Source organism: Chrysochloris asiatica, unplaced genomic scaffold (genome assembly GCF_000296735.1).
Source record: "Chrysochloris asiatica unplaced genomic scaffold, ChrAsi1.0 scaffold00037, whole genome shotgun sequence".
Taxonomy (NCBI): Eukaryota; Metazoa; Chordata; class Mammalia; order Afrosoricida; family Chrysochloridae; genus Chrysochloris; species Chrysochloris asiatica.
The window spans coordinates 7,326,711-7,337,507 of NW_006408555.1; the positions used below are offsets into that span (position 1 = coordinate 7,326,711).

The 10,797-nt window shown below is 43.8% G+C and overlaps 1 protein-coding gene across 1 annotated transcript in view; it reads right to left on the reverse strand.

The window, feature by feature from the left end:
- Nucleotides 1-322: 322 nt before the first annotated feature.
- Nucleotides 323-10,797, reverse strand: part of HSD17B2 (hydroxysteroid (17-beta) dehydrogenase 2) — a 73,890-nt gene continuing 63,415 nt past the window's right edge. Inside the window, exons 4-5 of the mRNA XM_006860297.1 lie at nucleotides 7,685-7,822; nucleotides 323-672 (exon numbers count right to left, since the gene is read on the reverse strand). Coding sequence (XP_006860359.1) covers nucleotides 323-672; nucleotides 7,685-7,822 — 488 coding nt within the window. The remainder of the gene's footprint in view (nucleotides 673-7,684; nucleotides 7,823-10,797) is intronic.

A 10,797-nucleotide genomic window follows, 5' to 3' on the forward strand; every position in this document is an offset into this window, starting at 1 on the left:
TCCAGCGCGTTAACCCACAGTGCCATACTGCTAGCTGTGTGCAAATGAACTAGGGCTTTCCTTACCTAGTAAAGAAAAGGTATGAGATACCTTCCTCAGGTCATTGATGAGAATTAGGTGACGCTCTTAGTGGATGTTTTTGATGGTTGGCATCATTCTCCTGCCTTCTCTCCACTAAGTCCTATCCAACCAACAAAGCTCAGTAGGAAAACCAAGGTCAGAAGGAAAAAAAAACAACTTTAATTGGAAGCTCACAGGCTTGCCCTGATTCCAAGATGGTGACACGCCCCACTTTCTAAAGTCCGCCACTGGCTCCTTGGCCTTATTTTTGCAGGGCAGTGTGCTTACCATTCTTCATCTTTTTAAAGAACCCTAACTCTATTTTCTTGAGAAAATCGAACACCGAAGCAGGGAGGAAGGAGGCAAGGCAGATCCACAGGTAACACCCTTTCCCCGGTGTGTACACAGCAAAGGGGCTCTTCGCAGACACCGCATGAGAAATATCCAGGAGCAGAGGGGAGAAGTCTGAGCTGCACATCAGAGGCAATGAGCGGACAAAATTCCGTAGGGCAAGGACATAGTCCCGCCCATAGTCCTTCTGCACCTCAGGGTCTAGGGCATCCAAAAGGTTCTTTTCCAACTTATTCCACATCTCATTTGTGCCTGCAATATCTGAGACAAAAGAGGAGAGATGGATGAGTACCGGGTCTGAAACAATGGAAGCGTCCCACCCACACCAGGAAAGCAGGTCATTCTGAATGGGCTTCTGCTGAGAAGGGTGGATGTCCCACAACTCCCTTTTAAGTAGGCACTTCATAGGGGATTTATTACTTTAAAAAAAAAATGTTTTATTGTGAATTATATGATAGTTTACATGGGAGAACATTAGCTTTACATTCACCCTATCGTATATTGTTTCACTGCCATGGTTACAATCCCCTTCATGCATCATCAACAAACCAACCTGCAAGCCTGTCACTGTCCCCCCCCACCCCCCCACCCTGGTCGTCAGCACACAGCCCCTCTCCCTTTTTGGGTCTAGAGTCCCCAGACACTCCATTTCTCCATGTCATCATCTCTGCCTCCATCTCTGGCATCACTGTTTCTCTGGGTAGGGTCCCACACTCCTTTTGTCTCCCTTGATGGTCCCAGGGACCTCTGCTCCTGGACTGCAATCACTCCCCTCCTTTTGCTATAAAATGTCTACCTTTACATTTCCAGCACTCACAGTAAGTCCTGATAACAATTATCACTATTGTACCACAAGAGACCTATTCCCATCTCCTTTCATCAGCCCTGCCCAGACAGATTGGATATTACTCAGTGGAGATTCTACCTTCCTCCACGCCCTCTGGATCTAGGCTCCCTCTTGAAAGCTTGCAAGCCAGTCACTTCTTACCTTTGTAGCCTCCCCCACCACCCATTTTGGGTAGCCAATGTCCAAGTTGCCCATCCCTGTTTACCCTGTGCATGGAGGGGGTGTGAATGATCCTCGCTGTAAAGGTTTGTTCCCTCTTTTGAGCTACTGCATCCATAGGTATAAGTCAAATTCATCAAATTGTATCAGATTACTCATTTTTCCTCTTCTTTCATCTTCTAGTTGAGCTCTGATCATCCAGTCATTGAAGCCAGGTCAAGTGGGTTTTATCTGCAAGTGTGGGTGTTCTTATGCATATGCCCTCTCTTCTTATCAGCTGGACACTTCACTCTCAACTCTAGCCCTCCATGGATATGTCACTGACTCTGGGCCCAAGAGTCACCAGGTATTCCCACACTGCTGGCCAACTAGTTCTCCACCCAGGTTCACAAGAGTCTATTGAATGTGGTAGGGCTTAGCTCTCAACTTCATTACTGTTTTTCTCTCACTTCCCCTTATCGGTGATGAATGTGGTTACCAATCAGAGCACATATCTGCTCGTGTATTCCCATTGAGTCTTAATCCTGGAAGAGGGTTTGCCCTAAGAGAACCCGGCCACTTGTCTTGATGTCTCCTGGGTGAGTAACTTACTTGTTCTTGCAGTAATCAGTTGGACTGCCTATATTATTTTGTATTTTTCCTGTCGGGCTTTTTGTCCAGAAGTATTTTTTGTTCTTTTAACCACTCCGGACTGGTCTGCCCATCCTTTCAAGTGGAAATTTCCCACTCAGAAGATTCTGGATGGGGTTCAGAATTCCACCTATGGTCTATGGAAGCCTCCTTCACTGGGCACGTTGTAGCCCCATTTTAGGTATTCCAATCAGTTATTGGCAGAAGATTTCTATGGTGATATTTCTGGCTATTCCTTTCTCTCCCCCTCAAGTGTCTATTCTATAATGGTATGCCAGGGAAACCAAGATTCAAAAGACAGCCAAGCATCTTAACATTATTTCCCCCCTTTTCCCCATCCAACCATGTCTCAATCCCTGTATTCCAAGTTTGTGCATGCATCATTATTTACCTCTGTCCCACTTAGCCCATGCAAACCTGCCTAATTATTTTCCCATCTACCTTGTTCTTCCATTCCCCTCCCTCTTCTTGTGTATTGCCCCACTCCCTAGCACCCAAATTATCCTGTGTCTATTCCCTACCCTGTGTCCCACCTTCCCCTCCCTTCCCTCACCCCACCCCTCCACGTCCCAGTAACCAGCAAATAATTCACACACACCCTTAGTCTGGGTGTTTTTTTCTTAGTCTTTTACAGTAGTGGTCCTATGCAGTATTTGTCCTTTTGTGACTAATTTCACTCAACATAATGTCCTCAAGATTCATCCATGCTATGCAGTGGCTTGCAGCTTCTTTGTTATTCTTCAAGGTACAATAATATTCCATTGTCTGTATGTACCACAGTTTATTTATCCATTCTTCAGTTGATGGGTACTTAGGCTGTCTCCATCTTTTTGCTATTGTAAATAGTGCTGCTTTGAACATAAGTGTGCATATATCTACTCGTGTTTCAGCTTTTCTTTTATTGGTATTTACCCACAGCATTTCTTGTGGGTAAATACCAAGTAGAGGAATTGCTGGATCATAAGGTATTTCTATTTCCAACCTTCTGAGGAAGTGCCATATTGTTTTTCAGAGAGGTTCGACCATTTTGCAATCCCACCAGCAATGCATGAATGTTCCAGTCTTTCCACATCCCCGCCAGCATTTATTGCCCTCTACTTTTTTGGTCTTTGCTGTTATTGCTGGTGTGAGATGATATCTCATTGTTGTTTTGATTTGCATCTCTAATGCGCCAGACTGCAAAGCCAGTTGAACTGCAAGGTCAGCAGTTCAAGCTCACCAGCTGCTCCTCGGAAACCCTGTTTGCTTTGGGTTGGAACCGACTCAATGGCACTTAACAACTACAAAAATGGCTAGTAATTGTGAACATTTCTTCATATGTTTGTTGGCTGCCTGGATCTCCTCCTTGGTGAAGTGTCTGTTCATGCCCTGTGCCCACTTTTTAATAGTTTTTGTTTATTTGTTTGTTTGTTTTGTCTTTTTCTTGTAGTGGTATTGTAATTTCCTATATATATTTTAGAAATGAGTCTCTTGTCTGATGTGTCATTACAAAAGATTTTTTCCCATTCTGTGGGTTCCCTTTTTACTCTTCTGGTGAAGTCTTTTGGTGCACATAAGTTTTTAATTTTTAATATTTCCCAATCAACTATTTTGTCTGTGTAGTTTTCAAAATGTTTGGTAGTCTCTGTATGCCCTGAATTAGTACCCTCACATTTGTTCCTATTTTTTCATTGATGGCCTTCATAATTTTGGGATTGATTTATTACTTTTCAACCTTTTCTGAAAATAGACATTCCGAAACATACACAGATCGATCCCTAGACATTCCAACTTCTGTCATCACGGTGAAGAATCTTCCACAGTAACAGCCTCTTGTCCCTCGGCTTTGATTCCTGTTCACATGAATCCCCCAAGTGTGCTCTCCCAGTTAGAAGGCATTTGCACTATGGATTTTAATAGCTCTTGCCAGATTACTTTCCTTCCCAAAAGTGCCTGCCACCCACATCCCCTCCTGTTTGCTCATGGATTGTCACAGGATGTACCTTTGTTTACCCCTTGGGGATACATTTCTTGATGTCAGCATCACAGGAGAACCTCTAAGTGAAATGTAACCCATGAAATCCAATTATCCTCAAGGAGAGGCAAACAGGGTTTCCATTGCTCATTTCATTTCAAGAAGGTATGGCACTGTGTTTGCAGAAATTGTTACCTGGACAACTCATCTGGAGATGCTCCAGACTTGAACAACATAATTGTATGTGGGGATTCCCCCACACCACCAACCCATCTGGATCTGGGGGTTGGGAGCATGGGTGTTTTATGTATTAAACTGAACATGTGGGATCATTTTGTGTGTGTGTTCCTGCTCTATTTTGCAATTTAGAAAAAGGGGATCTTGACAACAGTGACTAAGTCTGAGATGAACCTAAGTCACTAGTGATGAAGCAGTGTGAGGAATGATGAGGATGGTACGTGGGTCCCTGAACTGATTGAACTGAACATGTAGGAATGGTTGAATATGGGTATCATCTGCTGTGGATGTTTTCACCAATAATAAAGTAGACATTTAAAAAAATAATGACATCTAGAGTATCATAAACAATGTATGCAGAGTGGCTTGCACAGCACTTTGTCGTTGGTGGTGTGTGCTGTCATGTTGGTTCTGACCCACAGAAACGCTTTATAGGGTTTCTGAGGCTGTAAATCTTTGTGGGAACAGAAAACTTCATCTTTCTCCTGCAGAGGGGCTGGTGGGTTTGAACTGCCAATCTTGAGTTAACAGTCCAGTGCTTATCCTATGGTGCCATGCCAGAACCCCACATAAATATATTACCCCACAAACACACTGGACTAATAAACAACATTCTTATCAACAGAGAAAAGATTGACGTTGTCAAGGACTTCATTCTTCTTGGATCAACTATCAACACTTATGGAAGCAGCAGTCAAGAAATCAAACGACGTATTGCATTAGGCAAATCTGCTGCACAAGACCTTTTTAAAGTGTTGAAGAACAAAGATGTCAGCTTGAAGACTAAGGTGTGCCTGATCCATGCATGCCATGGTATTGTCAATAACCTCATATGCATGCAAAAGCTGGACAGTGAATAAGGAAGCCCATAGAAGAATTGATGCTTTTGAGTTATGGTATTAGAGGAGAATATTGAAAGTGCCATGGGCTGCCAAAAGAACCAACAGATCTGTGTTGGAAGAATTACAGCCAGAGTGATCCTTGGAGGCCAGGATGGCCAAACTGCGTCTCTCATACTTCAGACATATTGTCAAGAGGGACCAGTCCCTGGAGAAGGATATCATGTTTGGTAAGGTGGAGAGTCAGAGAAAAAGAGAAAGACCCCCAGGAACATAGATTGGCAAAGTGGCAGCATCAATGGGCACAAGCATGGCAACAATTGTGAGGTTGGCCCAGGATCATGCAGTGTTTCGTTATGCTGTGCATAAGGTCGCTATGAGTCGGTACTGACTTGATGGCACCTGACAACAACAACATACACACACAATAACAACAACAAAAAACAGTGAGTTGATTGTGACTCATAGTAACCATCAGAGTAGAACTTCCCCCACAGGGTTTCCAAGACTCTATATCTCCAGGAGCAGACTGCTCAGCCTTCTCCCGCAGAGTGATTCTTATTAATGAGTGTAAATCACTGAGCAGACTCCAAGTCATAGCAATCCCGTAGAGCAGAGTCCCAGGTGGTCGTCTTTAGCGGAACAAACTCAAATTTTTCTCCTGATACATATACATACAAAGACATATACACACATATAGCTACATACCCATAGATACATAGATTCATATGCACATGTAGATACACATGTATGCATAGCTACACACACACACGAAGACACATACGCATGCATAGATACACACACATGCATAGACACATACACATGTGTAGACACACACACATAGCTACACGAGCACATGAAGACACATGCACATGCATAGCTACACATGCATGCATAGACATACATGTGGAGACACACATCGCTACACACGTGAAGACACAAACGTGTAGATACACACGCACACATAACTATACACATGTATACATACATGCATGCATAGATATACAAGCATGCATAACTACATACGTACACATGGATACACACACACACACACACACACACATATATACATAGATCCATAAGCACACATAGATAAACAAGTATGTATAGCTACACACATGTGAAGACACATATGCATGCATACACACGCACATGTAGACACGTACTCATGTGTAGACACACACATGTGTGTGGTTACGTGCATAGATAAATACACATGTATAGCTACACATACACACATGGATATATACACATACATATACGTCCATATATATACACATACATATACATATGTAACTACATGTGTGGGTATCTATCCATAAGTATGTGTCTACACATGTGTATATACACATACATATATGCATACGCACATGTAGACACATACCCATGCGTAGATACACACACATGCGTAGTTACATACATGATTAATGCGCATCCATTGCTACATATGCACACATAGATATATACACATACATATATACATACATGGAGTCCTGGTGTGGCACTGTAGATTAATGCGCCAGACTGAAAAGCCATTTGAACTACAAAATCAGTAGTTCGAGCTCACCAGCTGCTCCTCGGAAACTATATACAGGGTCGCTATGGGTCAGAATTGACTTGATAGCACTTAACAACAACATATACATAGGCACATGTAGATACACAAGCATGCATAACTACACACACATGCATAGACACATACATATGCATAGATATGCACGTGTAATTACATACATTGATACATACGCATGTGTAGCTACATACGCACACATAGATAAACACACATGCATATGTACATACATAGATACATATGCAACATAGATACACAAGCACATATAGCTATACGTGCATGCGTAGACATATGCATGCATAGATACACACGCACACATAGGTAAACATGCCTGCATAGTTACATAGGCATGCATACCTACACACATAGATACATATACATAGATACACGCATAGATGCATACCCATGCATAGATACATATGTACACATAAATACACATAGATAAGCATACATAAAACATACACATACATAGACACACACAGATAGATACAGATACATAGATACATGTACATATATACATACATACATACATACATACGAGGGGGGGGGTCACAAGTTTGTGAAAAATCCCATTGGCTTTCCAGAAACTTTCTGAAGCCCCCTTGTACATATATGTGTATGTCATAGGTACCGAGTCCTGGTGGGGTGGGGAAGAATGTTAAGGCTACTGTGACTAACGGTGTCCCTGTGTTTGTCAAAGTACAACTGTACTCCATAAGGTTTTTAATGTCTGAATTGTTGAAATTAGGTAGCCAGGTCTTTCTTCTGGGGCAACCCTGGGTGGACTCAAACCTTCAACCTTTCAGTAGCAGTCAAGCATGATTACCATTTGGACCACCCAGGAACTCCAGAAGGAAGCCAAGGTTGTCGTCTGCATTGAAGAGCTTGGCACATGTCCATCTATTTGGAGAAGAAGCCCATCCACCTTAATCCTCTTTGTCCTACTACTGAGGGGTCTTTAGCTCTACCAGGAAAAGGGGGCTTTTGGGATTCCTTCGGGTGTGAATACTGCAGGGCTCCGGGACTCCGACACCTACTTGTTTTGAAGGCTCCGGGTTGGATGATGATTACTTTGACTCCCCATTTGGAAAGTTCTTGTCTCAGAACGCCTGAGAACATCATCAGAGCTGCCTTAGATGAGCTGTAGGCTGCCAGTTTCTGCAATGGGACCCCAGCTGTACAAGGAAAGGGAGAAAAAATATCAAGTCAACGTCATCTGTTGCTGCAACATTCTAACTGTACCAATGCATGCTGAAGTCCTGGTGTGGAAATGTAGAATAAACACTGGACTGCTAACGTTGAGGTTGGAAGTCCAAACCTAACAGTTGTTTCTTGGAAATACTATACAGGGTCGCTGTAAGTCAGAAATGACTTGACCGCACTTAACAACAACAACACATGCCAGGGACTGGAGCAGCAGTGATTCCACCAGACAGAGGCAGACAAGAGCCCTCTTTACATACATTCTCTGTCACCCCACTGTCTGGCTTCTGCAGTGCCTCCCTCTCAGCTGGTCCAGTGATGAGCCCAAATGAAGGCTCTATCTCATCCAACTTCTGAGCTCACTGAGATTTAGGTGAGAAAAGGAGACTTTCGCCCATCCCTATAAAAACGATGGCCCCACACCAAGCAGCGGTTCCTCTGTTGTACATGAGTCGGAACAGACTCAACAGCACCTCACAACAATAACCATCTTAAGTCCTGGCCCTCCCTGCCTAGCCACCTGGAAAGCATGGCTTGACTCTAAACACTGTACAGGTATTTCCATGGTTTGTGGAGAAACGGGGACTCAGTGGTAAACAGGACCTGGCCCTGCACCATCCCCATGATTCTTGTACATCAGATCACTCTGATCCATTGGCTGATTTTTCAGAAATAGATGGTTTGGGACTGATTTTCAATGGTTGCTGTTTAGAAGTAGATTGCCAGACCTTTCATCCTACTCTACTTTAGTCTGGAAAGTCTGCTGACACCTACTCAGCATCATAGCCACATGCCAGCCTCCCCTGAGAGACGGGTGGTGGCCACAGGAATCAAACTTGGATCTCTTGTGTGCAAGACAACCCCTGACCTTTTGAACTATGACCAAGCCACCCCTGCCCTTTTAAACTCTGGTATAGTGTTGTTTAGTGGTTCCACTCCCAAACACACTGTTTAAGGATTTCCAAGGTTTTAAAGTATTGAAGAGCAAAGATGTCAGCTTGAGGACTAAGGTGCACCTGACCCAAGCTATGATATTTTCAATAACCTCTTATGTATGTGAAAGCTGGACAGTGAATAAGGAAGACCATAGAACAATTGATGCTTTTGAGTTATGGTGTTGGAAGAGAATATTAGAAGTGCCATGGGCTGCCAAAAGAACCAACAGATCTGTATTGGAAGAAGTGCAGCCAGAGTGCTCCTTGGAGGCCAGGATGGCCAGGCTTCGTCTCTCATACTTGGGAAATATTGTCAGGAGGGACCAGTCTCTGGAGAAGGATATCATGTTTGGTAAGGTGGAGGGTCAGAGAAAAAGAGGAAGACCACCCAGTGAGATGGACTGACAAAGTGGCAGCATCAATGGGCTCAAGCGTGGCAACAGTAATGAGGTTGGCCCAGGATCGGGCAGTGTTTCATTTTGCTGTGCATAAGGTCGCTATGAGTTGGTACCGACTTGATGGCACCTAACAACAACAACAACAACAAGGAGCTATTGTTGGGTTTGATCACCAACCTCACAGTTAGTGGTCTAGTACTTATCCTACTGTGCCACTAATGCTTGAAACATGCAGATATGTAAGAATCCTATGGCCACTTCCTTTAGTGTATTTTTAATATTTTTTAAGCAACTTGTTGCGGTGGAGAATTCCTTATGGTCCTGTTGGCTAAGAACTATCCTGCTACTGGAGAAGTCAGCAGTCCAAGTCCACCAGCCACTCCATGGGAGAAAGATGAAGCTGCCACCTTCTGAAACATTTCCTGTTATTGTTAATTACCGTCAAGTCAGTTCCATCTCATAGCAACTCTGTACAGAGTTTCCGAGGCTGTAAATCTCTCTCTCTCTCTCTCTCTCTCTTTTTTAATGCTTTATTGTGAATTATGTGATCATTTACATGGGAAGACATCAGCTTCACATTGATCCCGTTGTATATCATTTCCTTGCCTTGGTTATAATCCCTTCCATGCATCATCCATCAACCAAAGGGTATACCCCGCAAGGCTCCACCCTGTCGTCCACATACCGCCCCTCTCCCTCTCCGGGTCCAAAGTCCCCAGATGCTCCATCTCCCCACATCATCATCTCTGCCTCCATCCCTGGCATCACTGCTTCTCTGGGTAGGGTTCTGTTCTCTGCTCTTCTGCTTTGATGGTCCCAGGGACCTCCGCTCCCAGACTGCAAGGTTAACCATTCCCCTCTCTTTGCCCCAAAACATCTACCTTTACATTTCCATCCCTTACAATCAATCCTGATAACAATTATTCACTATTATATCACAAGAGACCTATCAGCATTTCCTTTCATCTAGGCAGAATGTATACTACTCAGTGGAGATTCTACCTTGCTCCACGCCCTCTAGCTCTAGGTTCCCTCTTGAAAGCTTGTAAGCCAGTCACTTCTTGCCTCTGTATCCCCTCCATTCTGGGTAGCCAATGTCCAAGTTGCCCATCCCTGTCCTCTCCGTGTGTGGAGGAGGTAGGAATGATCCTCGCTATGAAGATTTGTTCCCTCTTTTGAGCTACTGCCTCCATAGGTGTAGGTCAAGTTCATCAAATTGTATCAGATTACTCTTTTTCCCTTCTTCTTTCGTCTTCTAGTTGAGCTCTGATCATTCAGTCATTGAAGCCAGGTCAAGTGGGTATTATCTGTAAGTGTGGATGTACTTATGCACGTGCCCTCTCTTCTTATCAAGTGGACGCTTCATTCTCCACTCTAGTCCTCTGTGGCTATGTCACTGACTCTGAACCCAAGAGTCCCCAGGTATTGCCACACTGCTGGCCAACCAGTTCTCCACCTGGGTTCACAAGAGTTTATTGAATGCGGTAGGGCTTAGCTCTCAGCTTCATTGCTGTTTTTCCCTCACTTCCCCTTATCAGTGACGAATGTGGTCACCAATTAAAACGTGCATTCCCATTGAGCCTTAGTCTTAGAAGGGGGTTTTCCCTGAGGGGG